General features: G+C 41.4%; 1 protein-coding gene across 3 annotated transcripts in view; it reads right to left on the bottom strand.

Moving 5' to 3' along the window:
• The window catches only part of FAM13A (family with sequence similarity 13 member A), a 2,572,531-nt gene that overhangs the window by 15,582 nt on the left and 2,538,472 nt on the right, over window positions 1-18,477 (bottom strand). For all 3 annotated transcript variants that reach the window (XM_044061451.1, XM_044061452.1, XM_044061450.1), the window contains one exon: window positions 6,199-6,300. In XM_044061451.1, coding sequence (XP_043917386.1) covers window positions 6,199-6,300 — 102 coding nt within the window. The remainder of the gene's footprint in view (window positions 1-6,198; window positions 6,301-18,477) is intronic.

The raw sequence follows: 18,477 nt of genomic DNA on the forward strand, positions 1-18,477 counted from the left end.
CGGAAATCGAACTAGAGAACCTCTTGCTGTGAGGCAGCAACGCTAGCCGCTGCACCACCATACAAAGGGAAAAATGAGATGGACTCATTGACCTGTTACCACAACAATGTTGTATACAAGAATCCAATTGTTTTAAGAACCTCTTGTCACTCAGACACAACAGAACAACAGCAAAAATGTGAGCCATAGATAAATGGTTTCTAAAAAAAAAATACAACAGATCTAAATTGAAAGGGCGACTCGCAGAAAATCAGAACTTTGATTCTGTTAGCATGCATGAGAGGTATGGTTAAGAGGTTATGGACCCTTTCAACTGATGCTACAGCTGCCAGGGTATCACTCGATCATGCTCAGTGTGTGTGTGTGTGTGTGTGTGGAAAATGCACGCTAACAGAAACCCTGTCATTCTAGCAACAAAGTTTATAATATTTAAAATATGTCCATATTTTTGGTCCTTTGTTCCCCTGTTATTTGTGGCTCTGGCTAGATTTCGTGTGGTAAGAGATTGAGAGGTACTGCTGCTCCGAGGGGATTGCTCATTCTGAAACTGTGTGTGTGTGTGTGTGTGTGTGTGTGTGTGTGTGTGTAGCTGAAAAGCTAAAGTAGAGTACAGAAATCAAACTCTGCTCTTAGTGGGCAGAGTTTGACTTCCGTACTTCCATTTCACTTTTCCATTTCACTCTGAGCTCTCACACCTCCCATAAGTTGTTTCACTTCAAAATATATAATGTTATGCAAATGATACCAGGACAGTCCATGGGTTATATGGAGTTCAGCCAACACCTCTGCTTTTTACCCACAACAGGCTAGTGTAGGTTGACTTTTAAACCTCATATTACCAAGTGACCTAAGTGATTAACTTGAATTAAGCAATGGATTTATTCAGAAAAAAATATATATTTTAAATGACTCCACTGCAAAATCCTAACATTTTTAACTTTACTGTTGCTACTCTTATTGTGGCACAAGCAGCATGGCTCCTTGACTACCACATGCTGGCAATGAAACTGAAAACCAAAAACAACTCGTAAAGTATGCCAAAAGCCAGTGAAGACAATCTATTTAGTAAACACTCAGCAGCACATAATGCTACACAAACGTACAAAAATCAATAGTTTAACACAAACTCATCTAAAACAAAGGTACACACACAGCAAAAACAGCTGAAGCTACAGATACCATGCAAAAGTTACACCTGGACAAATTATAATGTCCACCCTACTGTTCACTTGCAAAGAAACAAACGGTAAACATACCACTGAAGACTATGGAAGTTCTTCAGCATAAAAACACTACTGAGCATGCAAAAACAGTGCGTTAAGGAATAGTAGTAACTACAACATGGGTATAAGATAAGGAAATGATCACTACACCACCTCACTGACACACTCCTGATGACACTGCCCAAAAAGTAACAGAAAATAAATATTGCACACGCAGCATATAATCAGAGAAACTCTGAAGGACAGTCAGCAAGCCAATAAAAGGGGGGTTGTTTTTATTGACCTAAATTTGCCAAATAACAGACTTAAAATGAAAACAGTGATTGGTATTCAGAACTGTCATAGAGCTGAAACACCCGATGTCCTTAAGAGTTCATCTGCATCATCATCATCTTCTTTTGGCTGTTCACGTTAGGGGTCGCCACAGCGGGTCACCTGTTTCCATTTCTTCCTGTCCTTTGCATCTTGCTCTGTCATACCAGCCACCTGCATGTCCTCTCTTACCACATCCATAAACCTCATCTTAGGCCTTCCTCTTTTCCTGTTACCTGGCAGCTTCATCCTTAGCATCTTTTTCCCAATATACTCAGCATTCCTCCTCAGCACATGTCCAAACCAACATAATCTTGCCTCTCTGGCTTTGTCTTCAAACCTTCCAACCTGGGCTGACCCTCTAATATACTTATTCCTAATCCTGTCCAACCTCGTCACACCCAGTGCAAATGTTAACATCTTTAACTCTGCCACATCCAGCTCAAACTCCTGCCTTTTTGTCAATGCCACTGTCTCCAACCCATATAACATAGCTGGTCTCACTACCCTCTAGCAGACCTTCCCTTTCGCTCTTACAAGTACTAGTCTGTCACAAATCACTCCCGACACTCTTCTCCACCCACTCCATCCTGCTTGTACTCTCTTCACCTCTCTTCCACACTCACCATTACTCTGAACTATTGACCCCAAGTATTTAAACTCATCCACCTTCGCCACCTCTACTCCTTGCATCCTCCCCATTCCTCTATCCTCCCTCTTATTCACACACACATATATTCTGTCTTAGTCCTGCTGACCTTCATTCTTCTTCTCTCTAGAGCACATCTCCATCTCTCCAGGGTCTTCTCCACCTGTTCCCTACTCTCACTACAGATCACAATGTCATCTGCAAACATCATAGTCCACGGGGACTCCTGTCTGATCTCGGCTGTCAACCTGTCCATCACCTCTGCAAATAAGAAAGGGCTCAGAGCTGATCCGTGATGTAACCCCACCCCCACCTTAAACACATCCATCACTCCCACTGCAGACCTCACCGCTGTCACACTACCCTCGTACATATCCTGTACCACTATTACATACTTCTCTGACACTCCTGACTTCCTCATACAGTACCACAACTCCTCTCTAGGCACCCTGTCATATGCTTTCTCTAAGTCTACAAAAACACAATGCAACCCCTTCTAACATTCTCTGTACTTCATCAACACTCTCAGAGCAAACATCGCATCTGTAGTGCTCTTTCCCGGCACAAAACCATACTGCTGATCACTAATCATCATGTCCCTTCTTAACCTAGCTTCCACTACTCTTTCCCATAACTTCATGCTGTGACTGATCAATTTAATCCCTCTGTAGTTACTACAGCTCTGTGCATCACCCTTATTCTTAAAAATCAGTACCAAAACACTTTTTCTCCATTCCTCAGGCATTTTCTCACTGTCTAAGATTTCATTAAACAATCTGGTTAAAAACTCTACTGCCATTTCACCTAAACACCTCCATGCTTCCACAGGTATGTCATCTGGGCCAACATCCTTTCCATTCTTCATCCTCTTCATGGCTATCCTTACTTCCTCCTTGCTAATACACTGCACTTCATGATTAACTATCCGCACATCATCCAACCTTCTCTCCCTCTCATTCTCTTCATTCATCAACCCCCCAAAGTACTCTTTCCATCTCCTCAACACACTCTCCTCACTTGTGAGTATGTTTCCCTCATTATCCTTTATCACCTTTACCTGCTGCACATCTTTACTAGCTCGGTCCCTCTGTCTTGCCAATCGGTATAGGTCCTTTTCTCCCTCCTTAGTGTCCAACCTTTCATACAACTCTTCATATGCCTTATCCTTAGCCTTTGCCACCTCTCTCTTTGTCATGCACCTCCTTATACTCCTGTCTACTTTCTTCATCTCTCTGACAATCCCACTTCTTTGCCAACCTCTTTGCCTGTATACTCTCCTGTACTTCCTCATTCCACCACGTCTCCTTGTCGTCCTTCCTCTGTCCAGATGTGATACCAAGCACCTTTCTAGCAGTCTCCCTTACTAGCTCTGCTGTAGAAACCCAGCTATTTGGTAACTCTTCACTGCCACCCAGTGCCTGTCTTAACTCATCCCTGAACTCCACCTCATAATTACCCTTTTTCAATTTCCACCATTTGATCCTTGGTGCTGCCCTCACACTCCTCCTCCTCTTCTTGATCACCAACGTCATCCTACAAACCATCATCCTATGCTGCCTAACTACACCTTCTCCGGTCACCACTTTACAGTCTCCAATCTCCTTCAGACTGGTCCTCCTACATAAGATATAATCAACCTGTGTGCATCTTCCTCCACTCTTGTATGTCACCCTATGCTCCTCCCTCTTGTTAAAATACGTATTCACCACAGCCATGTCCATCCTTTTCGCAAAATCTACTACCATCTGACCTTCTGCATTCCTTTGTTTAACACCATACCTACCCATAACTTCCTCATCCCCTCTCTTGGGTACAGTCATCACCAATTCATCCAATTCACTCCAAAATTTTTCTTTCTCATCCACTGCACACCCAACTTGTGGAGCATATGCATTAACAACATTCATCATTACACCATCAATTTCTAGCTTCATAAACATCACTCTATCCGACACTCTTTTCACCTCCAAAACACTCTTAGCATACTGTTCCTTCAGAATAACTTCTATGCCATTTCTCCTCCCATCCACACCATGATAAAACAATTTGAACACCTCTGATACACCTAGCCTTACTCCCCTTCCATCTAGTCTCTCGCACACACAATATACCAACCTTCCTTCTGTCCATCATATCAGCTAGCTCTCTCCCTATACCAGTCATACTGCCAACATTCAAAGTTCCGACCCTCACTACCACAGTCCTAACATTTCTCCTCTCTTCATGTATCCCATAATCCTTTTTTACAAGAGGTTTTTAAGGAATCTCACAATGAAAAAACTAGCTTGGCTAGGATTTTCTTGTAATTTTTTACTAATTGGACCCAGAAACAGGTAATAGCATGACAGAGGTGATTCTGGATGCTGCTTTTTTTTTTTTTTTTTCTTTGAAGGAACTTGTATGGAAGCTAGGGAAGAACAAGCTAGACTCAATACTATCGGGAAATCTCTGATGCACTGTTTTCTACAGTCATCAAAATACTGGGATCAGCATGTTAGGTAGTAGTAATTCCAAGCTTTGCTGGAAGGATGTGAAGAGTTTGCCATCATCCTTGAGCTTCTATGATCAAGTGCACAACACATTCATTAAGACTGTACATTACGATCTCTAACTTTGCTTCTGACAGCTCACACAAGTGTACCTGACTACACACCACTATGATCCCCAGTGTAGCTGAATACACATCAGTGTGATCCCCAGTGTACCTGACTACACACCACTGTGATCCCCAGTGTACCTGACTATACATCACTGTGATCCCATCACTGTGATCCCCAGTGTACCGGACGTCACATCACCGTGATCCCCGGTGTACCTGACGACACATCACTGTGATCCCTGGTGTACATGACGACACATCACTGTGATCCCTGGTGTACATGACGACACATCACTGTGATCCTCAATGTACCTGACGACACATCACTGTGATCCTCAGTGTACCTGACGACACATCACTGTGATCCCCAGTGTACCTGATAACACATCACTGTGATCCCCAATGTACCTGACGACACACCATTGTTATGTTATCCCCAGTGTAACTGACTACACATCACTGTCTCCAGTGTACCTGACTACACATCACTATTATCACTACCTCCTCTGAGTTCTATGTTCCTTTGCAATTAAAAAAAAACAAAAAACAAATAAAGCGTTTAGATAATCATTTGGAAATAATGCAGAATCATCTACTACATATAATACAGGCTTACATTTTTCCTTTTTTCCTCTACAAACTATATTACATGAATGCAGTTTGACTTTTCTGTTATACTGATGTGCTGTCTGATGTTCCAGCATTCTTGGAACCACTTGCTGTAGCATGATAACCAATCATCCAAAGGCCTGTGATTCATACACCCCGATTCCAAGTGTGGCAAGATGAGTCTGGCTGCAATTTTAGACAGCTGGGCATGGTGTTGCCGCAGTGACTGGCAATTCTCCTCCTATGGAGGGAGGTCAGGAGATTTATACCAGTAAAGTAATGATTGATGAGGCACAGATGTGGCACCGGGGTATGTATACTGCAATGATGACACTGCAAATTAGGAAGAGAGAAAGGAATGACATGTTAGGATACTTAAAAAAATAGATAAATGTAATGTAGAATGTTGGGGGGGGGGTGCATTTCATCCCTGCTGCCTGTGGATCATCAGCCCACACCTGTGGGTTTGGCATGCAATAGGTATGGCAATGAAGGTTTGTCACTTACTTCTGCAAGTAATGCAATTGGTTAAAGTCTCAAAAAGGATACTACAGTGGGAAAGAGTACTTGGACATGCATTCTGTGCCCTCTCCTGAAATGAACATTAAGATGGCAAAGCCATGTCACTCCTCATTTCCCCCATGTTGGCTCCAAAATGCATATGTGCCAGTATATGAACTCAGGTCACCTGGGTCAGAGTCAGAGCTTCACCCTGTATGCCATAGGAGCTGGCTGAGTGTAGAATTTTACTACAGACTCAGGGGCAAATTCATAGGAAAAAATGAGAAGCCTTCCTGTAAACTTACCTTCCATTCTGTCTTAAGAATTTATCTTCAAATTCTCGCAGTTTCTTTCTAATACGTTTCTTGTCTTCCCTGGCATCTTGAAGCTGCTCTAAAAGTTCAGGCCTACAAGAAAAAGTAAAATTAATAATAAAATTATTTCTACAAATTAGATGTATATTTCATTAAATATATTTAGATATCAATAGGAAATTTGCAAAACATGATATTTTTGACATGCAAAATATTAAAAAAAACTATAGAATCTCATGAATGGTGCAGAAAGTGAAAATTTTAAGCATTACTGGACAGAAACAAAGAGAAAGCAATGTGAGCCTCAATAACAAAAATGTAGTACTACAACATAGAGGAATTAATAAACTTCAGGACTCCCTGAGAATGTTGTTGTTTGTTTTTTGGCTTTTCCCGGTTAGGGGTCGCCACAGCGGAACTCCGGTCCGCTTATGATTGGCAGTAGATTTTCACGAATGCCGAGATGCCAGCTCGACGTCCAACCTTCAACGAAGGCACGCCCATTTACGCATGTCTTTCGAACGTCCATCCAACCGCGGGGAGGACATGCAGACTCCACACAGAAGTCACTTCCCACACCCCAGCCGAGAATTGAACGGGAGAACCTCTTGCTGTGAGGCAACAACGCTACCGCTGCAAGAAGGCAGAATTTATAACTGATGAACAGGACAAGAAGTTTTAACAAATGGACAAATGCTGAGAAAAGCAACAGTATTTACGGTCTTTGGTTATAAAGCAAACCTTTAAGCCACTTTTGGAGCATGAAAAAACATATACCAAAAGTGTGGAGCACTGTATTTTTGACCTTCCTCATTTATCTTCCAAAACTAAATCAACTCTGCCAAAATTAATTACATTTGGTGTCTGGTAGCATAACATGTTACTGTACCCATGGAAATTACGGTAGTAGAGTAAGACTGCAAAAATGTAAAATACTGAACCCCCAAAACTTTGTCATCACTTCAGTGTATATCAACTAAGCCATTAGGGCTGAACCATAGCAGTCCACCATATTCATTAAGTACATCTTGGACAATGCAGGGAATTCTGCTTTTTGTTGTCTTACTCAAACCAATCAGCATACTTCATAAAACCACCTCCTCCCTAAGCCTAGAACTTTAGCCAATAGTACGACTAAAAGGAAGAGTGGCTTATGCCATTTGCAATTTGTTTCTGGTAGGAAGGCTACTAGTTAGTGTGACTCTGCTAGGGCAGATAATGCCCCACTTGTCAGTCTGCAAAGCCCTCAATGACCTAAGCAATATGGTCCTTTAATATTCATAGGTTTTAGACGGTAAACCTTTGAGTCTTCCTCTAGGCTCATGAGCACCTCAAGGTGAATAAACTGATGTATTAACCACTTGCTCTTTTTTGTATTTTGTTTGTGATTCTATTGCCTACTTCACCACTGAGCTACCCACAATAATGTGCCTTGGGGGAAGGTAGGAGCACACAATGAAGTACTGAACATCAACTTTTACGGCAAGTATACTTACACAACAGTGCAATGTTTGTCAAAAATATCATTGCGGCAATGTGATTCCTTGTCCAAGGGAAAAGTAAGAAAGCAGTTAGCTGTTCTCATGGGGTAGCGATAGTCACACCATGCCTTACATGACTGCAGTAGTGAATTCTGCCTAGGCCTGGACTGAAGGTACAGGCTGTAATGTCTAGAAGAGGTGTTCACAGCTGGCTGCTTCAAAGATGCTCTGTGCTAATACATTTTAAAAGAACACTGCTTAGTTGGCTTCAGCCTAGCAGAGTGGGTCTCTTATAGGTTGCTTTGGGGCTTTTTCATTATTATCAAAATAGAAAATAAAGTAATTAGCTAGCATTTAGACAGAGTTTGCTTGAACAGTTGCCTAACCTTTTAGTCTGATGTCAAAAATATAAAAGTGAAGGTCAGGCTGTCTGAGATGTTTTGTTCATGTTACATATATCTGAGCTGCCTACATATATCCTGCAAGTGCAATACCCTCTCTCACTTGCTGTAGGATCTGAATAACTCCTTCACTCTAGGGACTCTCTGGACTTCTGTATGTTAACTTTTCTCATAGGAATAATAATGCATCCCAAGCTATTCTTCAAAGAAACTATTTCTAAAATCATATTTAAAACCTAAGATAATAACTCTTAAATTGTAACAAGCATGCAAAAAGTATTAACATGACGACTGATCAGCACACACAGATCTGCACAATGTTACTAGAGGCAATAAAAACAGATTGTATGCATATTTTTATATATGTTGAACAGCTACTATCCGTACCTGATGTGTTTGCCTGGTAGTCGGTTTCAAAATAAATTAGACCTCAAAAGCATTTGGCTATGCTCATTTACTGAGATATTGAAACAAATATGAAAAATGTCATATTTGTCATAATATGACAAATAATCAGTTATACTTCTGTAGGTGTGCTAAACGGAGGCAATGTATCAGTGAACAATCTGGACTCATGTCAGCTTCAAAATGGTTCATCACCTATCATGTTGCCATGCTCCCTTTCACAAAATATGAAAAATCATAATCTGAAATGTAAATGAACTGTTATAGTTCAATAGATACGCTAGGCAGACGTAAGTCATAAATCACCGCCAATCTATCCACATTGATGCTTGTTTCAAAATACCTCACCCATCAAGTTGCTATGCTCACTGAAATATTGACACATACATGAAAAATATACTTACAATCTGACAAATGAGCGACCTACTACATCTCTGCAACTGTACTAGGTAAAGGTCAAGTCAGTGGCACATTTATCCACACAAAATGACTAATGTTATAATACAAATATTTATTCAAAATCCAAGGAGTCCATTTCGCTACACTCATCTGTTTGAGATTCAAATTATGTGTGGCCAGTTCTACATCTTGTACTTCAGACACGATTAATTTTATATCGCCCATAGAACAGATCCCTTGTATCCATTTTCTAGCAGCAGATATTTAGTAGCCAGCATTATAAGATCTGGCAAGAGTTTTAATTATTCAAATCAAAAATGAAGACTTAGCGACAATAATCTTACCTGGTCAAATTAATTTACTATTTCCTAAATGTCTTGTTTTAATGGATCAAATATGTGGGGCATTACCAAAATATGATATAAATCACCTAGCAAGCCAGTATATATACATATGGGATGCGTTCAGAATTTTGCACGATCGAAGATCATATGTTTGAAGTTTTAAAACTTCGAAATCCTGAACGGAGATCGACATACAGTGCGCACCGGAAGATTTCCCTTGTCCCCGCTGTAGTGCAATCTTGGAGTTGGTATATTTAAGTTGCGAGGGTTGTGGGGGGCACCCCCCTGCAAACACTTGTTGTTTATGTATTTAGTGGTGTTTTGGGGGAGGGTTCACAATTTCGAGATTCCAAGGTTTTGGGATTTCGAAATTTAGAGGTGAACCCATATATATATATATATATATATATATATATATATATATATATATAAATATATATATATATATATATATATATATATATATATATATATATATATATAAAGGTAAGCTACCAATGTCTACCCAAAAGAAATAGAACATACAAGTTCTGCTACAATTAGAAAGCACTTTTCCTGATGGAGGCACCAGTAGAACTAACAAAAATGCTAAATAACATAACAAATATAATAATTATAAATATAATAATATAAATAACAAAACAAGTCTTTTCAGCAACATGTAAAGATGTACTACAGATTTATAGATGAGGGCAGAATGAGGTAAAATTATTTGTGGAAGAATTACAACAAAATAGATTCCATCTTAAGTTTGATGGCTTAAAAATAGGTAAGAAAGTATCATTTTTAGATATAGTGATAGATATGTCTAATGGGTTAGTAATAGGATTTCTGTACACTGAAACTTTCAAGAAGGGAACCTATATTTGAGAGCAGAGAGCTGTCACCCACTACATACAATTCAGGAGTTACCATATGGTGAATTTACACGTACATATAGATTATGCAACAATGAGTCAGATTTTTCTTAAGAGATAATTAGAAAGTACAGTTTTGTACCTACCATAAATGTAGATGTTCGAAGATCCACATTGCTGCAGTCCTAACACTTGGGTAGTCCGCTGTCCCAGTCGGCCCGAATACCAAAGTATAAGGCTGACGTCGGTCAAGGCGCATTTGTCTGACATCAGGACGTCAGGGTACAAATGCGCATGACCGACGCCATATCCTCAGTCTTTTCTTGCCCCAGATGTCAGAAGACCCTAAAAAGATAAGGCCAAAACCAAAAACACCAAAACACTCCTGTGCCTAAAATATGTACAATATATACAAATGTACAAAAATAGAACCTCACCCACACAACCACCCCTAAACACAGAGGGAAGGAGGGAGGGATTGGACTGCAGCAATGTGGATCTTGAACATCTACATTTATGGTAGGTACAAAACTGTACTATGTTCTTCATCTCACATTGCTGCAGTCCTAACACTTGGGTAGAATCCCAAAGCAGAGGTAAGGGAGGATGGCTAAACTATAATGAAGCAGGAGCTGCCAAAATGCCCTGCAACACAGCAGTGGCAAAACCAGCCCTGGACTTAGAATAGAGAGGAAGGTGGTAATGCTTGGAGAAAGTATGCACTGAACTCCAAGTAGCTGCCTCCAAAATATCCTTAGTTGCCACCCCTTAAAATGCTGTTGAAGTGGCAGTAGCCCTAGTGGAATGAGGCCTAATCCCAGCTGGAATCTCCTTGCCATGATGGGAGTAACAGAATGCAATGCAAAACCCAATCCACTTAGATATAGTTTGTTTTGACACAGGCTTGCCCTGAGAACTCAAAGCAAAAGAAACAAACAACTGCTGAGACTGCCTAAAATCCTAGTCCTGCTTAAATAATAACGCAACTGCCTGTGTACATCTAAAGTGTGCAAACTCTTTTCCCCCTATTTTGGGGATCTGCATAAAAGTAGGCAAATGAATAGTTTGGTTTAAAGCCACACTAGAAACCACCTTAGGCATAAATGAAGGATTAATGCGTAATGATACCCTATCCTTATGAAAATCAAAAAGGCTCCACCGCCATAAGGGCCTGCAATTCAGAAACCCTTCTTGCAGAAGTAATGGCCAACAAAAAGCAGTCTTCCATGACAAGTATTTCAACTCAGCAGTAGCGCTCAAAAGGTTGTAGAGTAAGTTTCTCCAACACAAAATTGAGGTCCCAAGCAGGAGTAGGAGCTCGGGGTCTTATATTCTTTGCCCCTCTAAGAAATTGCTTGAACAAAGGATGAGAAAACAATGGTGGGTCACAATCATAGTGAGCTGAAATTGCTGCAGCATGAATCTTAATGGGAGAGAAAGACAAACCTTTGTCCAATAGCTCAGTAAGATATTGCAGAGCCACACTCAAATTAGGTTCAGAAACATCCAAATCCTTTGCTGCACTCCAAAATAAAAATCTCTTCCATTTTTCTGCATACACTTTACGTGTACTAGGTCTTCTGGCTTCCATAATCACATTCAAAACTTGTTGAGGAAGTTGAGACCTGCTGTGGTTCAAAACAGAATATGCCAGGCTGTTAGATGAAGAGAGTGAAGCTTGACATTGAGTAGATGACCGTCCCTCTGAGACAAAAGGTGTGGAATTAAAGGTAAAGGCCATGGAGGCTTTCTTACCAGATTCCTCAGTAATGGGTACCAGTGTTGCCGAGGCCAATCTGGAGCTATCAAAATCATCCTTGGCTTGTCTTGTCTGACCTTTAGGAGTACCTTTGGGAGGAGAGGCAGAGGTGGAAAGGCATACACATGAAGATTTTCCCAACTGAACGAAAGAGCATCCACTTTCCAAGCTGTGTGATGAAAAGTTTTGTGCAAAACTTTGGCAGCTGGTGGTTTAGTGGAGAAGCGAACAGATCTATGTCTGGAGTTCCCCATGACACTGTCAATTTTGAAATACATGAAGATCCAGTTTCCACTGTGGGGATCCATGATTTGCCTGCTTAACACATCTGCTAAGGAGTTCTGTGCTCCTGGCAGAAACCTTGCTTGAAGAGTAAGCTGCAAGCTGAGCGCAGTCTCCCACAAAATCATTGCTTGCCTGCATAGAGGATAAGAATGTGTTCCCCTTGCTTGTTGATATACCACATGACAGTTGTGTTGTCTGTTAGAATCAACACCTGCCCTGGAAGAAGTAACTCCTTGAAAGCTATCAATGCAAACTGGACTGCTAACATCTCCTTCATGTTGATATGTAGATGCTGTAGTCTGGCAGGCCACTTGTCTTGTATCCACTTTCCATTCAGATGAGCTCCCAAGCTATGTCTGAGGCATCTGTCGTTAGAATCTGACTCGCCTCTGGCCGGGTCACAGAGAGTCCCTTGTTTAGGTGACATTCCTGAGCCCACCACAAAAATTCCTTTTGAATGCAAGGTATTATTTGAATGACAGTGTCCAGATCCTGGCAGTGCTGTGTCCATACATTTTTGAGATACCATTGTAGCTTCCTCATATGCAGTTTGGCATTGGGAAGCACCAGAATACAAGATGCCATGAACCCTAATGCTTGAAGGACTGTCCTTGCAGTCAGCACGGACTGATGAGATAGTTGATGGAAGTAAAGGGATAGACTCTTTTGTTTGTCCGGGGTTAAAAAGGCCATCTGGGCTGCTGTATTCAGTCTCACACCCAGAAAGCACATGTCTTGAGAGGGTACTAGACTGGACTTTATTTCGTTCACAGAATACCCCAGGCATCTTAGCACTGCTATCACATATTCCAGATGCTGAAGAAGCTCGTCCTTTTCTTGAGCCAGAATCAGACAGTCGTCCAAGTAAGGATAGATTTGTATTCCTTTTAGCCTGAAAAAGCTACAACTGGAGCCAGAACTTTGTGAATACTCTGGGCAGTAGATAAGCCAAAGGGCAATGCAGAGAACTGATAATGGGAATTTCCAGCTCGAAACGCAGATACTTCCTGCAACTGAGTCTGATAGGCACATGAAGTTAAGCCTCCTTGAGATCTAAAGTTACCATCCAGTGATCTTTGCCCAGCAGAGGTAAAAGCTGTTGTAACGTCAACATTTTGAACTTGGGAATGTCCAAATAAGTGTTGAGGGTTGACAAATCCAAAATTGGTCTCCACGTGTTCCCCTTTTTGGTACTAGGAACAGGCGAGAATAAAATCCTAGGCCCCTTTCTGGCACAGGAACCGGCTGAATGGCCCCTATCTGGAGCAACAGAGAAATTTGCTTGTGAGCCTCTTTTCTTTGTATAGGAGGAATGTCTGGCATGCCTTTTAAAGGAGGCAAGGTATGGAAATAAAACCTGTAACCGTGGTGAATGATATCCAATACCCATCTGTCTTGGGTAATAACACTCCAGTTTTCTTTGAAAAGTGCCAGCCTTCCTCCCAAAGGTGCTGCCAGGCAGAAGGCTCTGGCAGCTGAAAAGGCAAGTCATTGGGTCTGCTTACGAAAGGACTGACCCCTGCCCTCACCAGAAGACTGGGCAGGCGAACTGCCTGTTCTAGGCCTAAAAGAACCTTGAGCTCTGCCCCTACCACGTCTAGATCTACCCCTAGACTGAGAATCATAAGAAGGATAAGTCCACCCCTTAGTAGGCCAATTTCTACTAAACTTTGGAGGCTGAACCTGCAAAAATCTTTAACAGTCTGCATAGACTTAGCCTTGTCCTCCATTTTCTTTAAAACTGCGTCCACAGGCGCACCAAATAACACATCAGATTGTAAAGGAGCATCTAAAATCCTTGTCTTTACATGTTCAGCTAAATTCTGATCCCTGAGCCAGGCGTGCCTGAAGAACAGAACCAGTGGCTGCTACCCTCGAAGAGGCCTGTACAGCATCAAAGCCACATTGCAAGGAATGCTTACCCACCTGTTCGAAACATGAACTAAATCCTGCAACTCTTTACACTCAATACCTTCCGCCAGAGCATCTACCTTAGACTTCAATTGTGAAAGGAGATAATTTTGGTATTTCAACATGTGAAACTGGCAATTCAAAGCCCTCATGGCTAAAGTGGAAGAAGTATACACCTTTTTCCCCATCTATCCAAAGCCCTTGCCTCTTTATCAGAAGGAACAGGATTTTAACAACAGAAGCCTTAACACCTTTAGGGCCCTGAGAAACAGTTTCTGGGTCTGCCCTAGGACTCTTAAAAGATACTTATGAGCTTCAGGCACCCTATAATACCTGTCCGGGTTTAACTGGGGCAGGAGGCAAAGAATCAGGGTTCAGGGAAGCCTCTGCAAAACATCCTCTACCACGTCCAGAACAGGAGGTATAGCTAAAGGCCTATGCTGGGGTAGAAACAAAAATTCCCTAAGCCTTTTCCTAGAATCAGAGAAATCTTGACCTTCCCATTTAAAATGCTCCCTCATGGAATGAAGGGTCTCTGAAAAAGAAAAATCCTCAGGAGGAGAAGCCAAGGTGTAGAGTCATCTACATCAGAATCAGAATAAGGAGGAAACTCCTGCAAGTCTTCAGCCAAGACTCAGAAGCCTCGAACACTGCTCAAAACTCTCAAGCTCAGGTTCCACCCTAGGCCTCTTATCAGGGGGTATAGAACCTCTAATCATAGTAATCAAATCTTCTGCCATTTTAAGCATATGTTTCTTAGGCAGAGACCCTGAAGAACTAGGGAGACCCCACTGAAGTTAACCCTGGCCTGCCTCTAGAATGAGCCTTGGAAACAGAAGGAGGGCCTAACCACCTTAGGAAGGGAGGGAGAACAGCTACCTGAGAAGCCCCTTCAGCCTGGCCTACCTCCTGAGAGGACACATCTTGTAACAGTAAAGTCTCTCCCTGAGAATCCAAAGAACTTCTGGTAGAACCACCGGCTCCACAGCCCTCTAAAGAACCGGCGTCCGGGACAGACGGTTCTTCCACCCTAGGCTTCACTGCTTTGTCCTTGCGCTTTTAGAGGAGGCGGGCGCCGGAGCATCCGTCGGCATGTTGTAATTACAACGCTTCCCAAACACTAACCTGGCACAATCTAATCTTCTCTTAATAGTGCGTTTGTTAAATCTAGCACAAGAGCGACAGCCAACAACGTCGTGCTCAGGCCCTAAGCAAGGTATACACAATGTATGGTAATCTCTATGAGGTATCTGTTTCCCACAAGAAATACAGTTATTCACTTTTTCTGACATCCGGTTAAATACTGAGGCAAGAAAAAACCAAAATATTCCCCAACGGGATACTCAACTTTGATTCGGTCTGAAACTCCGACTTCAGAAAATTTCAGAACGCCAACCTGCACTCGCAATACTGCTTCTGCATCGGACCATGCGGCAAAAAAGACAGAGGATATGACGTCGGTCATGCGCATTTGTACCCTGACGTCCTGATGTCAGACAAATGCGCCTTGACCGACGTCAGCCTTATACTTTGGTATTCGGGCCGACTGGGACAGCGGACTACCCAAGTGTTAGGACTGCAGCAATGTGAGATGAAGAACATCTGTCCATATGTTTAAAACTCAGGGCTATGATGGCAAAGTTTTGGAGAACTGTTGGGTTACATTTATTAACCAGTATAAAGAGAAGAGACCAAAAACAATTAGACACAGGTTGATGGAGGATAAAGAAAAAAATAACAAGGAAGATGTACTTTGTTACAACTTATAGCTGTTTGAGTTAAAAAATAAATGAAAGGGTCATACATTATTGGGAATTTATAAGTCCTTTAAGAGATTTTTCACAATGGGTTACGAAAGCACCAAAAATATCTTATAAAGTAGGTAGAAATATAAGAAATTTTATTGTTAAGAGCAATTTTGTTAGTCCCTCTATAGATTTTACACGAAACCCTATTGAGTATGTTACAAAGCCATGTGGGAGATGAAAAGTGCATGATTATGTGGTTCCTAGTTTTGAGAGTATCAACGGCTTAAGTTTTAATGTAAAAGGCAGCTATACCTGTGAAATGGAGGGCATAATTTATGCCCTCAAATGTCCATGCAAAAAAGCTTATGTGGGGGAGAGTAAGAGGTCCTTTAAAGTGAGACTACAGGAACACGTCAGGGATATTTTAAATAATAAAAAGGAGAGCACAGTGGCAGAACATTTTAATAAATACATGGAGGGGTGTTAATAGGGTTACACGCCACTATATTAGAGAAAGTGAAGTGCAATCAATTTGAAATTGGTGATATAAAAAAGATTTTATTGTATAAAGAATCATTATACATTTTAAAATGTAATACTTTGCTTCCACGTGGGTTGAACCAAGAATGCAATTGGTGATGTTTTAATGAGTAATTGACTTTAATTATTGTATAATTGGATGCAATTAATTAAAACTGAATGTGTGTGTGTGTGTGTGTGTGTGTATATATATATATATATATATATATATATATATATATATATATATATATATATATATATATATAATCTATAGGCAGGGATTGTTTTGTGTGTATATTACTCCGTGAAGGCAGTTTGCCGAGATGTCAGAGTGCAATAAAATGGTGAATACTGGCTATTTGTGGTTCGAGTTCACATTGTGTGCCTCAGATCATGGTTCTTTGTCTTAACATAACAAATATTATCAACTTCATAACAGTATTTCAACTGACATCTACAACTTCAACAATGATAACAATGCCAGTAAAACACTATTTCAACAAACATAATGAGGGAGGGAGGAAGAGTGTGTGTGTGTGTGTGTGTGTGTGTGTGTGTGTGTGTGTGTGTGTGTGTGTGTGTGTGTGTGTGTATGTGTGTGTATTAAGAACCAGGGGAAAAAATGCACAATATATGCATCAAGCTCGCAATTACGGAAAACACAATAAAAAATATAATTTCAGGATCTATTTAAGGTATTACACAGTGAAAAAGTACAGTTGTGTACCTACCATAAATGTAGATGTTCGAGTGTATTCACTGTTGCAGTCATTACTCTTGGGTTATCCTGCTGGCAGGCTACCCTCAGTTGGCCAGAATTCCAAAGTCTAGGTCTGGCGTAGGTTGCTGTCACCTCCTCCCTGACGTCAGTGTGCCAGGGGTATAAAAGATGCAGCAGACGCCATTTTCTTCAGTTTTTCTTGCCCCAGATGTCAGGTGCCCCCAAATTGGGAGGCTGAAAAAATATGCCAATAGAAATACCTGCACAAAAATAACATTCCCTTTATCTACAAGCAAATACACCAAATAGATTGTGTAGGATAGAGAAATGCAGAAAAGTCTCAGCAAAGAGAAGGGGGATGGTGGGTGGGTAACCTGGACTGCAACAGTGAATACACTCCAACATCTACATTTATGGTAGGTACACAACTGTACTATGTTCATCGTGTTTCACTGTTGCAGTCATTACTCTTGGGTTGAATCCCAAAGCTGAGGATGGGTGGCTGGGCTAAACAGGATTAGGAGAGGCTATGAGGCCCTGCAGAACTGCAGTGGCAAAGCCTGCTCTGGACTTAGAGTAAAGAGGTAAGCGGTAGTGCTTTGTGAAAGTGTGCACTGAACTCCAAGTTGCAGCCTCTAAGATATCCTTGGTTGGTACTCCTCTGAGGAAGGCTGCTGAAGTGGCTGCTGCTCTGGTGGAATGAGGCTTAATGCCATTAGGCACTGATTTGCCATGTTGAAAATAGCAGAAACGGATGCAATGGCTTATCCATTTAGAAATAGTCTGTTTTGAGATAGCCTTTCGTTGTGATCCTACAGCATATGACACAAAGTTGCTCAGTTTTTCTGAAAGCTTTAGTTCTGTCCAAGTAGAAATGTAACTGCCTGTGTATGTCCAAAGAATGAAGAATTTTCTCACCCTTGTTCTGTGGATTTGGATAAAAGGTAGGCAAGTGAATGGTTTGGTTGAGGGCCACACTGGATACCACCTTAGGCATGAATGTAGGGTTTGTCCTCAGAGAAACCCTGTCTGGATGAAAAATGATAAAAGGTTCCGCAGCCATGAGTGCTTGTAACTCCGAGACTCGCCTTGCAGAGGTTATTGCTAGGAGTAGAGCTGTTTTCTAGGATAAAAATTTTATATCTGCTGTTGAAGCTGGCTCGAAAGGAGGCAGTGTGTGTTTTTCCAAAACATAATTGAGGTCCTAGGCCAGAATTGGTGCTCTCCTTGGAGGCCTAATGTTTTTGGCCCCTCTGAGGTACTGCCTTATTAAAGGATGAGAAAAGGATAGGTGGTTCCGTATTGTAATGGGCTGAAACGGCAGAGGCATGAATCTTAATAGATGAGAAAGAAAGGCCTTTGTTCAACATCTCAGTTAGGTATTGTAAAATCTGAGGTATATCTGGTACACACGTGTCAATGCCTTGTTCCTGGTTC

The sequence above is a fragment of the Protopterus annectens genome, chromosome 2.part0 (assembly GCF_019279795.1).
Source record: "Protopterus annectens isolate FY-2018-M chromosome 2.part0, PAN1.0, whole genome shotgun sequence".
Lineage (NCBI taxonomy): Eukaryota > Metazoa > Chordata > Ceratodontiformes > Protopteridae > Protopterus > Protopterus annectens.